General features: G+C 40.2%; 1 protein-coding gene across 4 annotated transcripts in view; it reads right to left on the bottom strand.

Moving 5' to 3' along the window:
- The window catches only part of CNTN4 (contactin 4), a 299,396-nt gene that overhangs the window by 160,908 nt on the left and 120,334 nt on the right, over window positions 1–18,154 (bottom strand). For all 4 annotated transcript variants that reach the window (XM_026857402.1, XM_026857405.1, XM_026857404.1 and 1 more), the window contains exon 2: window positions 2,735–2,874. In XM_026857402.1, coding sequence (XP_026713203.1) covers window positions 2,735–2,789 — 55 coding nt within the window. In that variant the 5' untranslated portion in view covers window positions 2,790–2,874. The remainder of the gene's footprint in view (window positions 1–2,734; window positions 2,875–18,154) is intronic.

Here is an 18,154-nt window from a genome sequence, read left to right as displayed (position 1 = left end):
CAGATGTTCATTTAGGAAGCAAATAAAAAAAAAAAAAAAAAGCCCAAGTAGCTGCTGGAACTTGCAGTAGCTGGAGCCCACCGACTATCCATGGAGGGCACCAGGGCCATTGCTGCAGGGAATGGTGGGGCCACTTGCCTCCATGGGGGGTTTGACAGAGCAACACACAAAAACCTCATCCTCCACCAGTTGTGCTGCTCTCCAGCAGAGACAAAGATGAGAGTGATACCTGGGTGATACCTGGACGGTGTGTCTGACACTCAGAAAAACTAAATACAAGTATTCAATTTTCAGATTTAAGCTTATTTTTACAAATAACTCAATACAGTTTCTCAGTATCTGAGGGTCCACAATGTACTATGGAGGGTTGTTAGGTAGCTTTTCTGCATCTTATTTTCACCTGTTCTTTTTTCTTGGTATAATTCAATTATTAATCTTTATTCTCAAGGATGAGCCAAATGCCTTGATCAACATAAAAATACAATATGAACTTCCTAATTTGTTTTTTTACTTAGATTTTAACAAAAATTTCAGAGAAGAGCAGTGACTGTTTCAGAGAGAAGGAAAGTTTCCATCCTGCCTCGGTAGTTCTGAAGCTGAGCGACCATGCAGGGCACAGGAGCAGCTGGAACATGCACCAGGCAGGACATGGCTTGGGAAGTTAGCAGTGGAAGTTGAGTTTTTCCCCCTGGAATCAACACACGAGTTTCTCCAAGAGCAGCATAATTACCAGCAGGGGCAAACAAGAATTAAGAAGGTTTATCTACGAACTTTTGTTTCGTACAAAAAAGCTTTGTGTTTTTGCATGGAGCTGCTAAATATCAACTCCTAAGATTAATTACTTTATGGTCATCTGCTCCTGCCTTGCAGAGTGCATAGATGCAGAACAAGACAATGCAAGGTGTCCAGTACAGTTTCCTCCTTAACTTTGGAATATTTAACAGTCAGATCTGAACATCTTCACATAGTCCATAACACCACAGCACTATGCAAAACTCTTGCCCTGCTTCATGGTAACACCACAGCTCATGCAGCAAAATCCCTTCCATGCCTACCGCCAGGTTGTACAACATTGTAGGCAGACACAAAAACTTCCACATTTAAATCTTGTTGAAAGAAGTCAGCCCATGTCTTTCAACAAAATGAAACAATTTCCTCACTCATCATATAATATAAAACCTGCACAGAACTTTTGTCACTCCTCTCGCCATAACTCTGTTAAATCTCCCTCATCAGAACAGAGAAACTGATGCTGTGCCTTGAAGATATTCAGAGCACTGCAAACACGAGAAAAAACCTTGTTGCAGAATAGTGTGGGGAAAGCCAGTGCTTATGAGATGCAGTTTTCTAAAAAAACAGAAGTAAAAGATAAAGTCACTCCCCCAAACATATACTTCTGAAACTTTATTTTGCTGACCTTAGACATTTCGCAACAGATATGTTAAGTATAGAAATTACAGTAAAAAACATTTTGCACGCTTTTGTTTTTCCACTATTTTGTTTATTTGCTTAAAATAAAGAATCATACTTTATGTATTCCCGCAGCCTAACTTCTCTAGGGTTGCAATTTCTGAAACATGTGTGGCACTGCATTGCAGAATCTCTCTGCATCCAATTTTCTGCCAGCTCAGAAACTGTCATAGCACATTTAGAATGACTTGGAACCAAATTTCAAAAATAGGTGCCTGTAAGTACCGGAATAAAAGTGGCTTTGTGTTCAGTAGAGCTAAGCAGAAGAAAGTAAACAGTATTATAAGTAGTTTGCTATTACCTAAAATGCTGAAAAAGTACCCTGACAACGGGCACATACAAAAGGGAAGACAGCACAAGTTACTAACCAAAGCAGTAAAACATTCTGAGCGCCAAACAGCAGATAAATTAGAGCAATCCAGATGAAACCAAAGTGACATAAATATTATTTAAACGTAACCTCCTCTGCTCCTGCTCAGAACAAAATACATGTTAAAGAGTAATACTGACAATTCAAGGAGGAAATAATCAACGACAGCTGAACGACAAAGAGCGAGAGACTCAAAACAGGCTTAGACAGCCCCGGAGTGATCACAGCACCCGCCGCGGAGGCCTGGTTCCCCCAGCTCACCCAGCAGCAGCCTACAAGCAGCTCCTTGCACCTGAGATGATCAGCAAGGCTTTGGCGCAAGTTTGCCGACCCTCCGCAAATCTGAAACACCTTCAAGAACTGTTTCAGCTCCAGGAAAAAGGAGAGGAAAAACATTCCTCAGAAGTTTCATTTTGTCGGGAATGCTCAAAACATTGCAGGTCTAAGGGAAAAAAAGTTACACAAGGGCAGCTGCAGAAGACGGTTATATCGCTGAAATATATTATTCTAATTATTTGTTAAATGGAGCGAGGTCTTAGCTGTAACAGAACACTGTTTTAATGGGATTTAAAGCTGTACTCCACATAGGTTTAATTGAGCATTGAAACGCTTAACACAGAACATGGGAAAACAACTTTCATCAACAGCAACTTTGAACTGGGTAGAGCAGACCTTTGAATCACCACACTTGCGCTGTGGAGATACCGATTCACAGTGAAAGGAGCTTGTTAAGAACATCAGCTTGGTCTGTTCAGCAACCTTTCATAATGCCGGTCATGAAGCAGGGATTTGTTTTGCTATTTTATCACTGGCATATAAAAATGCGGTGCACTTTTGCATTAGTGTGAAATACAGTGGCATTCTTAAATCAAAAGTTTTAAAATGACACTTTACCTGCAAGGCACACCATGAATGATTGCAGCACGAGCAGTTCCCATAGCAACCTCATCTTCAGCTTCCCAGGTCAGAGGAGACGAGTCCAGTTAACTACAGAAGAGAAGGGGGCTCCCTGGAAATTTTAGGCAACCTTTAATCTGTAAAAGAAAAAAAAGACAGATTACAAGGAGATTTAGGATTGCTACTCTTTTTTATTTGTTGACAGTTTGTTTTTTCTTTCCAGGACAGTTGCATCTAAAGACCAACAAAGAAACTTTTTTAAGCATTTCATTTAAAATAATTCTGAGGAGTGATTTGTGACTAAATACGCTGGGTACCAGATGAGGATTACGTATTGTAACCCTGCATTTGCATCTTCCGTTCGGCTGTTGTGAGATTTCTGGTCTCCCCATTTTGTCGTCAGCAGTTTCACTTACTGCCTCTCTGGGGTAATCTGAGGAATTAGTGAATTTTGTGTATCACAGTTAAGAGAAAAGTTATGAGAACAACTACTCTCACTTTTCTCTACAAACATCATCTTGAGTTGAAGAACACCATCCCTGCAAGGCAACACTTTCTAGGAAATGATCCCACTTTGCTCAGGAAAGGGGATGCTTTTCCCATTTTTACACCCATTCTCATTGCTTTAAAATTCTTAAAAAAAAAAACCAAACAACACCTTAAAGCATCTCCAAGTAAAACCTGGTATTTTCCTCACACTCCATTACAATTTGTAAATAGTTAAAATTTGTAAGCAGGCAATTCAAAGACTTTCCCAGCTTATCACTGCAAAGTAACTCCCCCCAGTGCAACCCAAGGGGGAAAAAAAGTGCCTCCTTTTATGAAAGGAACATTTTCAAGAGCGGGCATTTAAATATTAAAAATAAATAAATCAAGTCAGAGACACATAATTTATTCATATCACTGAAGGCTGGAAGTTAAGGGACCTTCATGCTTACAAGACAAACTGCATGACTAATAGCATGTGAAGAGGTATCATGAGAGGTCTCTGCTTGCTTTTGTGCGTTAAAATTGATAAGATTCTTCTAATAAAGTCAGGTTCAATGCACTGAGAAGACTAAGAATCTTCATCCTCTGATCTGAAGATGCAACTCTGAAGGGGGTAGAGATTAATGGAATATACTCATCTATTCTCACACAGGCTGATTAGGCTAGCTGGGGGTTAGCAGGAAGGAATAATCAATAAAAACTAGTAACAACTCAAGTGAATTATTAGAGTATTAATTATTAATTTTTGAAGGAAAAAAAAATGTCATCGTGGACCTTTATATTGATTGACATAGTTAAACAGTTATTTTCTGTGTTTATAGTGAACTCAAGAAATGTATCGTTTTACTCTATATAGTCCTGATACATGGAGAAGTACCATTTTCCCTCTAGTACCAAATTCTGTTGGTCATAGCTGCACCTATCAGGAGATCTCCAACAAAGCCAAGTCACTCTTGGTTTTACGCTAGTTTAAGCGAGATTTGAGATAAATCTTGTATTCACCAGCAGCTGCTGGAATTCTTTTGTGTTCTCATTTTCCCACGTATTACTCCCATCAATAAGCCCATCATGTCACTTATAAGGCTCCTCTCCATTACACGCAATGCAACACTTTACAATTATTCTCCTCACCCTCTGCAATAAGCTATGTGGGACTGAAACAGAACAATCACTTACAGCCTTTGCTACCTAATTAAAAACACAAGAGGTATAGCACTTACCAACTTAACCTACTGCCAGCAACCTGTCAAAAGCACCCGCAGAACCTTCCATAAGCTGCCAACACATGGAAGAGCTGACCAAAACCCCTCCTGCTATGTGGAATAATAACAGCACTCAGCTTCTAAGCCCTCTGTAAGCAGTGCCACTGGCAAGAAAGTATTGTATCTGCCTTTTGGTTAAAAAAACTAGGAATATAAAACCCCAGATGTGTCCAAAGTCAAGCAACATGTCTGTATTTATTCCACGGGCTTTGAGGATGGGGCTTCTGGAGACTTGATGGAGATGCGGGATAGCTCTTCACAGAGGCCCATGAAGATGGCTGTCCTGTTTGCATCACAACCCTGATACTCTCTTTGGATGGAGATTTGGTATTTTATTCCCTAGTTTTCTATATGTGCAAGAAAATTCTTGGATAGTCTTCAATTTATTACTCCTCTCCACTGCAACTTCTCCTCTTCTCGTGACTCTCCACCCCTTTGGGAAAAATTCTGGCTACTTTGTGGTTTTTGCAAACTGATTTTTTCTTTTTATTTTCTACTTAGGAAATCATGCTTTTCTAAGCATTTTAAACACCAATACAAAATTACTGATGTAAATTAGTTTTTAGCTTATATGGGCATTAAAAAGAGCAGGCTTTTTCTTTCCTCACAAGATGTTTTGACACAATCACTGAGTCTTACTTTCAGCCCAAAATAAAAGCTATGCTAAAAATATACGTTTTTTTTTTTGTGTGCTCAACACATTTGATTATTAAGCCCAGTGAAAATGCTGAAAGTCTTCCCTGTTATTTAGTTATTCTAAACTTATTCCAGAGAATCAGCAGACATCAGAGGATCATCCATGTACTTCAAAGAAAAATTTTCAGATATCTGAATGGCAACAGACACTTCTGGTATTAACAAACGGTGTATATGTGGCACGGAGGTTCCTGCTGGCATTTCCATCAGTGTTAATGGTGACTCCATGTGCTTATATATCCAAAGTATATACCCTGTAACAATTACCTTGCAATGTATTCCTAGAAGAGACTCTAACATATATTTTCTAAATACAAGGAATAGTAGCACATTCTGTCACCATGGCCAGAATTGCTATCACTGGATTAATACTAAAGCCTTAGAAGCACCATCTTCCTGGTGCTCTGTAACTGTCCCCTCAGGAGCAGCACTGAAAATAGGTACCTGGAGACACGGCTGCCAGCTGAGCCCTGGCCCTGCGTAACCACAACCAATGCACACCCTGGCTTTTTCTGATACATCTAACACAGTGTGTTACAGAAAGTTTCCCAAAGAGAAATGATGCCTGTCTTAACATAAAAAGTAGTGAAAAGGAAATTAGATGATTACCGTTAAAAATATTTTCCTAAGGTTAAAAAATGGTAGCATTCAAGATACGGCTGCATTTTCACTTCTCATGATAGTTCCCTATTTCACATGTGAATGAGTCCAATCTTCTAAATGTTTTCCCGTAAACATTTCTGCTATTCATATCAGCAGGCCCATTGTTCAGAGCTGTGTAAAAACTGTTGAAACACGTTGACTTTTTATGGCAACAACTTTAGGAAAGGCAACATTGTGCAAAAGATATATAATTGAAAAGATCCTTCCCATTTCTAAATGTTTTCTGACTGTAAAGTCCCAGGGGAGTTTTGCACTGCCTCTGAAGGAGAATACAAGAGGCCTGAAAACTTGCAAAGTTTATTATTTTATATCTAGAAGGAAGCATGTGTAGTTTCAGCACTATACAAGTTATTTTTTCAAGATGAAAATGAGACAGCTGTGCTTCAGTTTGGAAGTGCATCCCATTAAAAAAACTAGTGCCAACACACATTTGCAGATGTTTTTATCTTCACTTTTGGTGATGCATCCATTGCAAATTCTTTTAAAAGGCACCTCTGTAATAGGATTCTGATGAAGAAAGTTGACTCAGAGTTCTGACTGTAATTGGGTATGAAAAAAAAATAGATGCATGCAGTAGAAATATTTGTGGTGAATTTTTCTGAGTTAGTAGACATGTCTCTGTCAGTAATTCCATTTAGATGTTTAACGATTAATAACTGAAAAAACAAAATAGAAATGAAAAACCTAAGCTAAGGTGTATGGATGCATTCAGAACGCAAAAAAATACTTTTGTAGCTCTAACTTGCACTATACGAACTCCCAACTTTGTGAGTATTCTGAAGGAAAATTTGCAAAACATGCCTTAGACCCCGAAGTATTGCAGCAGTAGCAGCAGCAGCAAGAAGCCTTAGCAATCATCTCACGTTTTACTACTGCACATCGGTGTGCTACACAGTGCCAGTTCTGCTAAACTCCAAAATAAATCACTGTTAATGAAGCATGCTGCACATACAGACAGCAACAGGCATCTTTTAATCACCTCAACAAAGGAAGAGCTAAGGGTAAGCACAAAACACTGCAAGCACTAACATGTGAGCTGTTAGATTAAAGGTGGTGCCTACCCTCTGACTGTCACAGATCTGACCTAAGGACAAGAGCAAGTGTCTAACGTGAATTCACTACTGTCTTGAACAGCGACATTAATTCATGGGGCCAAAATCTCCAAAGAATTACCAAGCTTTTTAAAAACAAGTATAGTATCATAAAAATAATTGTCAGGCTTGGATGCAGAAGAGAGAACTGAGATATGAGTTACCCAGCGGCTGTCTGGTTACACACAACTTGGGACCTTACAGCTGCTGAGAGCTGAGAGCACAAAATGTTTGTGTCTAAGTAAAATGGATATGGCAAATGTCTGCATTTGGGTGCATGTTGCAGGCCAAGTCTAGAAAGACTAGTCCCAGCAAAACCTAAACATGAAGTTTTAGCATAAACTCAAATTCAACTTGTCTACACAAAAAAAAAGGTAGAAAATAAGCCACAGAAACGTTTTCTGAGATTCAGAAGGAACCCTTTCCCAGAAGATGAAGATGCCGCCTTCTAATATACACATACAAAAAGATCTATATCCATCAAAGGTGTTGCTAGGTGTTTCTCAAGTCTTAGGAGCATAACTAAAAAGAAGCCTGCAAAGCTACAACAAAACTCCATTATCCATTTCCATCTCTCCAAACACACTAACGCTTTCCAAATGTACATAGTTTTCACAGAGCCAGCAGTGCAGGACCAAGTCCCATTTTTTGCAAGACACTGTTGACACGTGTTCATTTACGGTTTTAACATTTAAGAAGCAGTGTTAACAGAGAAATATTGAAAAGGAAACAGTTCCAAGTAAAATGATTTAACTTAGAGGATTTTAAACACTTTACTTGAACTCCTGATTTTTGACCCCTCCATACCAGATTCAATGGACAATACAGCCATTTTTGTCAAAATAACCACAATGAAATGGACTGGCCATCAGTTCTGTTAGTCCCCAAATACTCTAAAGAACAAAGCATCCTCCCTGGAAAAAAACATTCATGAAACCCAGTATTTACCAGTAGCACCGCTTATCTCTTCCTCTTTAGGGTATACCTGCCACACTTCCCTCAAATGTTTTCTAGGGGAGAGGAATATGAAAACTGCAACTTTGGGAAAGGACTTCACATCAAAATTTCTCCTTCTCTCTATCTGGCAGGCATAATTATCTGCTTATTTTTAAAACCAGATACACATGCAAGCTGCCCGTGTGCAGTCCAATGCTGATTTGATCTCACCCTTGCAGACCTCGTTGCAGCACAGGTGTTTTATCTATTTTATCACTTTGGAAATTTTCAATTTAGACTTCACCTGAGGCCAGTTCTATAACTTTACTGAAGGGTGGATATAACTGACTGAAAAGCCATAGTTGGAGAGTAATTATTGAAAGTTAACTGCCAAAGTGAGTCTGTCTTTGGTCTCATGCTTTCCAGTACTTTTATTAATAGCAATGGGGGAAGAGAAGGTGTGCTTCTTCAGTCTGCTGGTGACACTAAGAGGCTGCAGGTACCTCTGAGGATGTGAATGTAATTCAGAATCACCTTGACAAATTGGACATAAAACCAGATTGAAACAGAAGGATGGATTTGTGTAAGAGACAAGTGCTGTGTACTGCAGTAAATAGGATGCTGCATTAAATAGCACAAACATATGCTGGGGAGCCACCGGCTGGGTGAGAGCTCTGTGCGGACCCACATGTGGCTGAACATGTCAGCAGTGCTCTGGGACTGTGAAAACAGCAAAATTTCGGGGATGTGTAAGCCAGGTTTGCAAGTCCTTTTAATTTGAAAATTCCTGCTAGGTAAGCAACCTGTCACTCTCCCCAGCACAGGGGAGCCTCAGATACAGCACTACACTCAAGAGTTGGTGCTGCATGTCAGGGAAGATTTGCCCCAAACACAAAACACCACAAAGTATTAGAGGTCTATAAATGTCCCATAAATAAAAAAACAAATGGAGTTGCTTAGTCTAAAGAATAATGAAAAGAAAGATGCTAATGGTATTAAAACATGTAAAAGACTGAAATAGAAGGAAAGAATTTGTTCCCATGTCCAAGATGGATGTGACAAGAATCAATATGCAAAAGAGATTAAGGTTTAAACTTTGGGAAAAACTGCTTGTAACGTTAAAGTCAGCTCAAGCACAGCTATGGATTGTCTAAATAGGCTGCGGAATATCCATTGCTAATGTTCCTTGGCAATTTGTAAGACAAATGTAAGTCCAGAACAACCTAGATACTGAGGACAGAGACAAGACAGTATGTATTTTGCTTCCAGGAACACCAATATTTGGGAAGGGATTGAGAGATTTCCAAACACTGGAATCTGGTTGCAAGGTGAGGTCGTTCCCCATCTGACTCAGAAATTGGAAGAAGCATAACCTTGAGCCTCTGATAATTGGAAGTCACTCAGACTGATGCACTGAATGGTAGCACAGAGCAATCTTCTATAAATGAAGGTTAAAGAAACTGTTTGGCTTTAGTGGGGGGTCACAGGACAAAAGCAATGCAGTTTCTTTTCATGTAACAGACAAACAAGGATTTTTTTTTCCTGAATTAAAGGAAATTGCTTTACCTGTGAAAGGGATTAAACAATGTTATTCCAGGAGTGCAGCATGAGGAGCTAATTCATAACAAGCAGATACAGACAGGGAAAGCAGCCAGATTATACCTCATTCAGTGGGACTGCATCAATACATCAGCCCATAAGGATGTGAGAATATCCTTCTGACAATTCAGTGTTCAAAAGTAACGTGGAGGTTGGACACCTCTGTGATTCGTTAGTGTGAGGGGCAGGAACCGCATTCCTTGGGGTAAACTAGTGAGAAAGGAGCACTCCTGGAAGAGATGATTCTGAAGGGCTGTGAAGAGTCCAAGATGATAAAATCATGGGCAGCTTTTGAGGGTGTTTCTCAGAAATAGCTGGTAGCCCATGCTGCTAGAGAGCACTGCTGTGATACACTCCTCCAAGAAGCATCCTGGGCATGGGCAGCTCCGGTCTCTTGCCAGCACCGGCTCCTGAATGCTGGCTGTGGCCCAGATCCAGCGAAGCATCAGATTTCTAACCCCAATCCAGCTTCTTAATTGCTGAATCTGGGTCTGTGTGTTGGGAGAGGCACAGGCTCTCTTTAGCAGATGCAATCAGTGACCTGCAAAATTGAACGTCCAAAAATAGAAGGTGCCCAAAAGATGTGTCCCCGACAGTGCAGATCTTTACAGTTAATACTTTTTTTGATGTACACATAGCTGATTTTTTTTCAGCACTTGAAGACAGGGTTTTTTCTACTGTGGTACCTGTTGTTACGAGTCTCAAAATAAATATTAGCCTTTCCTTTTGCATACAGGAAGAGAAAAAGGAATTTGAAAAGTTCGCCCGGGGAGATGAAGGGTAGTGGGAGCGTGCTGGTGGCATTTCTCACTGAGCTCTCCTCGTTCTCACAGCACATCTGTCAGATCCTGATCTATCTCAAGCTTCTTTGCCGAAATTATCCCTTCTGGAGTTGCACTTATACACAATTCACACATTATGAAATATATACAGGCATATTGTGCCTGATAAAACAAATGACACATACGCAGCATGTTTCCGAGACGTACTTATGATAAATGGGAATGAAATGCTGCAAAAATTAATTATCTTTAAAAAAAAGACCGAGAAAAACAATGTCAGTTTCTACATTGTGTTTCCTCCTTTGGGCTTTCCTTTACATTCACTAGATAGAGATTTCATTTCACTATATCAAGAAAGTTACAGCACCTCAACAGATGCAAGTTCCCAACTCACTCCAGTCATTTATATTTGTCAGGCTGTTGGGTCTTTGGTGCGCGCTGTGCTGCGCCGCCTCTTCGCCATCACACACCTGCCACCGCTCGGTCCATGCCTGAGGAGGATGCCAGGATACACATGCTCACGGGAAGCAGGGATTGCACCCATCAGATTGAGATAATAAATATAATTCTAACAATATCAGCAAAGATTGCTGAAGAAATAAGCGCTCGCGGTTGTGAATTACAACCCCACTTACGCTCATATTATATCACCCCCGTGAAACTGGCTGGTGAGGTTAGCTCTGCTAGCAGTGGTGCAGGCAGGGAGTGTCTGTTCTGATGTAATAAGAGGTGTATATAAATAACTATCACTGACCATCCCCTTTCTGACTTCTTAGATTAAAAAAACTCCTAGAAGCCACATCCCTAGTTTATGCAGAACCTAGTACCACATCTTAAAATGCAATTAGAGACTCTGGCTGATATGAAAACACTCGGCTAATAACAGGCGCACGCTCTTTTAACATTTTACTGTGTTGCAGTATTCCCTGCACACCTTTATCACTAGCAAAGACAACTTCACAGGAGCAGCAATCCATCTCAAACGCTGGATATTCCCAGCTGCGCAACATGTCCCTTCACCTTCTGAACCAGTGAATCAGAGTGCAATTTTCCACCAAAGAAAAAATGACAGTAATTAAAGCCTTTTAATTACTAGCCACTAACTACCACACATCATCCTATTACAACCCTTACTCTTTGTCTCTTGCTCCCAGGAAACTGTCGTTGCCCTGTAAAACCTGAATAATTTGTAAGCATAAATCATCTCTAGGTAAGGAGATCTGGGTGAGTAAAGGCAAGTCTAAATTAATCTAATCTATTAATTAGAGGTCACTCTGTATTGTTATACCTTTTCCATGGAAGGAATATCTTGAGAAACACTCACCTAAGGCAGCACCTTAGATAAAATCCAGTTTTTCTCAACACAGAACAAGCCCATCACGCCACAAACTCGGGAGACAATTTGCTCAAACCAGGAATAACATTATGATAATAAAAAGCTGCAAACAGTGAAACTTCATAGTCTGGCATTTTCTACAAATTAGAATTTACTCTCTTTTAGAGAATCTTTTACTGAAGATTGTCTAGAAGACTTACCTTAAAACTCACCAATTTAAAAACAATTCCCAACTTCATGCAGAGTAAAATTTGCAATGCAGTATTTTGCAAGATTAAAATGAATAGCTATCCAATATATCCAAGCAATAAATTATAAACTCTGCATAAAATACCATCCTAGGGATAGCAAAACTAACTTGAAAAGCAAAAGATATTTGAGTTGGTATTCAGTAGGTCCAGCTCTTCTCTCTGAGCCGTAGCACCGATCCACCATCAATGGAAATGGTCTATGAAGCCCATTACATGTTCAATTTTAATTTTTTTTCCTTTTTTTTTTTTTTTTTTTCCTGATAGCAAAGACTGCCAGTGAAAGACCTGAATGCAAAGCAGAGCACACAACCAAACCTGGCTGCCAGGCAGGACCCTGCAGCCACCTCTGAAGCAAACCCAGCCCATCCTGATCTCCAAGCAGCCTCTTTCCACCAGAGAATACATATGCGCTGGCAAGCTCTGGGATGAAAAAATAAGCTGTCAGCCAAAGTAGAGTATTAACCTCCATCTGACTTTTGATCATAAATTTCCTAAAGAATTAAGGGTTAATTTATTCCTGTCTAGTTTGACAGAAGTTACACCAAAGAAACAAGGCTCAAGGGACTCTGCATGACAATAAAGTTCCTTTTATCCCCAGGTCGCTGCTTCAAGGTAATGAATCAAGACAGTTTCAGACTCTGAACAAAGATAGATAAATAACATTCAAAGTTACCATTCACTTTTGAATGGGTCCATTCCCAAATACACATTATTATCTTGTCCAGGAGACAAAAAATGATGTTAAAATATCAAAGATATTTCCTTGAGATCTCTAAAATCAGCATCTTAATTACATTTTACTTCTCACTTCTGGAGCTTACATAATAATCCATTTTATTTATTCGAAAGATGAAAGGAGAGCTTTTTTCCACAGAAGTTCCACAAGGGAACAAATTGGACGCATACGCATGTTATGAAGAGCACTTTGCCTGGCATGCTGTCTTCCTTCAGTGCTACCAATAGGATGTTTCTTAAGAGTATAAAATGGAACTTAGAAAGGAAAAACAACAAGCAAGTTTATTAACTTTGAAAAACTGGTTAAGAAGCCAGTCTTGCACTCAGTATATTCCTGGGAATGCAGGCAATCAAAACAACAATTCCCTCATCACCTATTACTGGCAGAAGGTTTCAAACCCATGTAATTGAGATGCTCGGACCTAGAAATGTTTTGTTACCTTCAAAAATCATCTAGGGAAGAAAAAATACCAAAACTAAAAAATGACCATTTTGATATCCCTTTTACGTGATAATTTAGTGCTTTGTTTTCCCTTTAAAGTTTATTCTGAAAGGTTGCCTGGAATTTGAGTGTCTGAAGAGAACTGCTTTCACTCTCTGACTGTTCCAAACACAAGATTAGGTGCTTAGGTTTTTATTTCTGCTGGGTTGCCACTGAAGTTCTGCTCCTCTCGGGGAAAAAAAAAAAAAATCCTCACTGATTTTTCAAACTAGTGGCATCCAGTGAGCCATATATGTTTTTTTCTTACTGACCAAAAAAGTTTTCTACAGCAACTGGAAGCACAAGTAAAGAGGATAGAGTTCTTTCATAGCATTTGCTGGCATATCAGGGCCTGAATTTTAGCTCTTGGAGGATCTTTCAAAAAATTAACATGGTCTGAACTAAGGGCTCAGTAAATAATGACTACAAGTTTAATGTGTCTGAATTTATTAAAAAGTGAAACCTATATTTTAGTAATCATATCCTGTAAGAATTTTAGTGGACTGCAAGGTGGCACTGCAAAGTATTTTCTGAACCATTATTTCTGGCTGATAACCCTTTGGTATGTTTATTCAGTTTGAATCGGAAAGATTCACACAGTCTGGAAAGAGCAACGTTGCAGAAGACTTATGCAAATAATCAAAACAACTTATATATCAAGTATTCAAAACAATAGCAAAGCTGATGTAAATGATCAGCTATGCATGGTGGGTGCCAGAACTGCAAGTGGCTGAGTCCCAGTGCCCAGACCCCGTGACCCATCAGTCATCTGGGATACCAAATTTTTAATAAAATCCCTCAGTTCTTGAACTATGAAAAACTAATTGTGGAATTTCTCATTTCTCACAGCTTCTTGTTACTCCTGTTGTTGTATATTAAAAATAGATTTTAACCTCAGGCTGGGAAAACTTACATAAAGTTCTAAAAAATCCAATAACCTGATTTTGTCATAAATGTACCTCATTTTCACTCTTAAAAAAAAATATTTATAAGATATATTCATTTTTAATGTGTCTGTCTAGTATAGAGCTATGTTTAGTATTATCTGTGTAATTATTTTATTCAAGCAGCAATACAGTACAAATCAACCATATACAAATTCTGTTTATTTTTTTAATTGCTGGCAGTAAGTAGAATCAAATAATGAACTTAAACCTCTGGACCTGGGTCTCGGAGGGCACAATGTCCAGAGAATAGCTGGTTATTCTAGAACTCGGGGAGCATTTTTTGCCACTCAAAGCTTTTTTCTTCTAGCAGAATTTAAGGTGAGAAAGACCAGAATCATGCACAGAAAAAAAAAAATGTACATACACTTTGCATGTTTTACATAAAAGTAAGAGAACTGCATGGCCGAGCTCACAGTATCTTGTAGCTTGAATCTGCCTCACGTAGGTACAAAGCTCAAGCTGGGGTTACTCTGCATCACATTTCAACTCGGTTAGGAGGAACATGAAAATCTTAACTCCGCGTTACGTTAACCCAAAAACGTTCTGTGCGTCTTAGCAGCACTGTTAATTACATTGTATTTACAGTGAATTTCTGTACACCTATGTAAAACACAGTGTGGCTGCTCTACCCTTGCCTCCGGCTGCCAACTGAATAGTAAGAGACAAAACCCATCTTGGGGCAGTTTAAATTCTGTACTACTAATGAGCCCTGACAGAAGTTTGATGTGAGGTGTCAGAAAGCATTCCCTGCTCTGCAGGTTGTCTTCCCAGTGAACCGTTTTCTTGAGAGGAAAAGCCCAGACCCCACGGCCTCCTTAACATGGGTGCCTTCGCAGTCACTTCTCCAACTTGCCTGCCATCCTACTTACAATATGAAACCCCATTTTATTTCTTCAACAGCAGCATCAGGGCCCTGCCTTCCTTCAGCCTTGTGGTTCAGCTGCGCTCAGCAGCTCTCCTGGCTGCAGCCTGGTTTAGGTGCTCCATTTCTCACCACACTTATGTCCAGAATTGGCAGTGGCACAGCTTATGTTGCGAAGCCAAATGGCTCAGCTGTTTGTGTGAAACTAAGGAACCCACGCAATGAGACAACACAGCAAAATATAAAAATTTACAGACTTCCAACCTGATTTTCCTCCCGCCATCAGTGGACTATTTCCAGCAGCGAGGCCAGGACCACACATGGGATATCAAGTGAAGGCACAGCACGCCTATTGTGCATCCTTTCGGATTTTTTTTAGTGCAGAAACAGTGATGTCACTGTCTCCTTTGCAAATCTAAAGACACAGCTGAGTCAGAACCTTGTTGTTGATACAGGGCTACCAAATAGTCTGCTTTTAGACCTAAAAGTGTTAGTTTCATTAAAAAAAAAAAATCCTCTCCCCAAGGAAATTAAAAGGGAAGCAGATAAATGGAAGTCTTGTGGACATACAGAACAGCATAATTTAGCCTTAAAATCAGTTGATTGTAATGGCTCAGGTCTTCGTCTGGACTGGACTGAAAACAGAGTTTTCCCTCTCAGTGGGAGAGTAAATTCTCCAAAATCAAACAGCCAAGCGGCCAAAGGAGACCACCAAAGCCTGGAGGGATTTGTTTGCCATGTTCATATTGCCACTTGCTAGCAGCTTTGATGGTGACACAAACTGTTTAAGGCTTGGTATATAAAGAGAAATGAATGCTGCTGTTCAGGCAATGATATCCTTTGGGGTTATTCTGAGTTGGAATTCAGGGAATAAAAAGGCTGTATCAGAAAACACATTGGTCTTTTAGTACATAGGAACTTTGTTAGAGATTTTGAAACCTTCTCAAAATTGCAGATAACTGCAGCTGAAAACAAGTGCCATGGGCACAGCGGCAGGTGCCTGCCTGACACGGCCACAGGTTATGGCCACCAAGAGCCCACCTGCCCAGCCCCTGCCCCAGGCTGCAGGGCAGAGGGCTGGGGCCTCCCTGATCTGCAATAGTCACGGCCATGCATGGTTTTGCACCTAGGAGCTCCTTGGAGATACCTCCTGCCAGGACAATAAATCTCTGCAGCAGATGATTGAAAAACTGTGGCTGAATCCTAAGGGACTTCTACAAAACAAGGGGAGGGCAGGAGCTCCTGGGTATTTCAGGCGAGGTGACCTGTCTTGGCAACGTGGAGCACGGCTAGCAGACAAACACCCCGCAGCGTGCACAGCAAAACACAGCGACTCCTGTGACACCTCCACGTAATCACTGCTATTATTTGGTACACTCCATAATGCAATCCTTTTGCTGTGATTTAATTACTAAACATAAAAGGAAATAAACTTCAGAATGAAAACAAAGAAATTGCACTGCACGTAATTTATGGGAGCTATTCTTCAGCTGAATGCCATAAAACCCTGCATGTTTACGATACCCTATTAGAGGGCTGAAAACCCGCTTGCATTTGCCTATATTGACTATGCAGATTATGCGATATTACTGCCTTTTTCTGCCTCTGCCATTTTTCATAGAAGTAGTGTATTTGTTTAAAGACATCCTTGCACTGAGCATTAGCTCCTGCTAGGAAAAAATAAAATAAGACTGGCTGTGTACTCCCTCATCGCCAGAGGCTGTCAAGCTGGTAAGTGCCGAGCAGCTGGCAGAGGCATGCAAAAGAAGGGGGCACTGCACACAGTTTTGTTTTTAATCTGGAATATTAATTATCGGAGGAAGCAACCCCATGGCTAGACAAAACAAGAACCATCTCCACAGTGGATAACTACGGCAAATGATCTGAGCCGCATGGCATTTCAGGAATGGCTGCACGGGAGCATGAGGATTTATTGAGATATCACATTTAAGCCCTTGGTTTTCTTGTCACAGGAAACAGATGAAAGGAAATAAGGTTTGCAAACTTGACTGCAGCACTGATTTATGTATAACAGCTTCAAAACGAGTGAACAGCAATGTGTGTTCCTGTTGTCCCCAGCTTAGGGCTCTGTATGCCCTCCACTCCTGCAAGGGGAAGACCTGGGGAAGGTGGCTGTAAGGAGCAGAGCATGCTCCCGTCGCCTCTTGGAACCTGCTTTCCCTTCCCAAGTCACAGCAGTGGTCCAGGAGGAGCTGCCTGAAGCTCCTCTGCACATTACCCAGGGTGAGAGCACTGCAACACGGGGAGGGCATGTGAGGAAAGGAAAGAAGCAGGGAGGGACATGAGGTGAGGTCTTGATAGACATGCTATACTCTGACACTGAAGCCATCTTCAGGGTACAGATTTTAAAGCCCTTCTCTTTTTTAAGCCTTTTCCTGAACAGCAGATTCTTCTCCCACCTTGCATGGATAGAGTCAGCATGAAGAAACAGGATGAGTTCGCACCAATACAACGTTCTCCAAAGAGGTAGCAGGAGTTCAACTCTTGCCAGCTTGCAGACAGGCCTAACTACCTATTCAATCACATATAAACCATGTGTCTTAATACTGCGTCAAAACATTCCTTTTTACTGACTATTAAACCCTGCTTAACCCCATTTTATTATCTCCTAGAGTGCTAATTGTCAACTTTTCAACCTGTGCATCTGCATCTTATCTTTATGTATCAACTCATTTCCAGCCACAGTCAATATTTTTCACTTTTCATTTTATACGGATGAAGCTGTCATCTTAAATTTAATACATTCACTATTTGGCAAAACTTCTTAGTGATTTCTAGGCTTTTCTGGGACAACTTATTTTAAAAAACATTTGTAACATCTCGAATTAAAAATAAAATAAGAGTCCAAAACCAGGAAACAAAGAGTATGGAATTAGAAAATTAAGACTGAGAAAGGTATTGAAAACATGTCTGAGTAAAAATATCATCCACTGCAGCTTCATAGGCTTGAAGTTACAAATCTGATCATGCAGAAATTGTCACCTTAGTCATTTCCCTAAATCACTGCAAAGGAAGAGACAGATCCCCCACGCCTCTGCTGCTGTTTGAGGCTTTTCCTGTTTAGACTTTTCCAACTCACTGAATCATTTAGGTTGGAAAAGACCTTTGGGATCATCAAGTCCAACCATTAACCCAACACTGCCAAATCCACCACTAAACTGTGTCCCTAAGTGCCACATCTACATGTCTTTTAAATCCCTCCAGGGATGGTGACTCAACCACTGCTTGACAACCCTTTTGGTGAAGAAATTTTTCCTAATATCCAG

The sequence above is a fragment of the Athene cunicularia genome (genome assembly GCF_003259725.1).
Source record: "Athene cunicularia isolate RWA chromosome 12 unlocalized genomic scaffold, athCun1 chr12_part1, whole genome shotgun sequence".
Lineage (NCBI taxonomy): Eukaryota > Metazoa > Chordata > Aves > Strigiformes > Strigidae > Athene > Athene cunicularia.
Note: the sequence above shows the minus strand (reverse complement) of the source record. Positions and strands in the feature narration are given on the sequence as shown.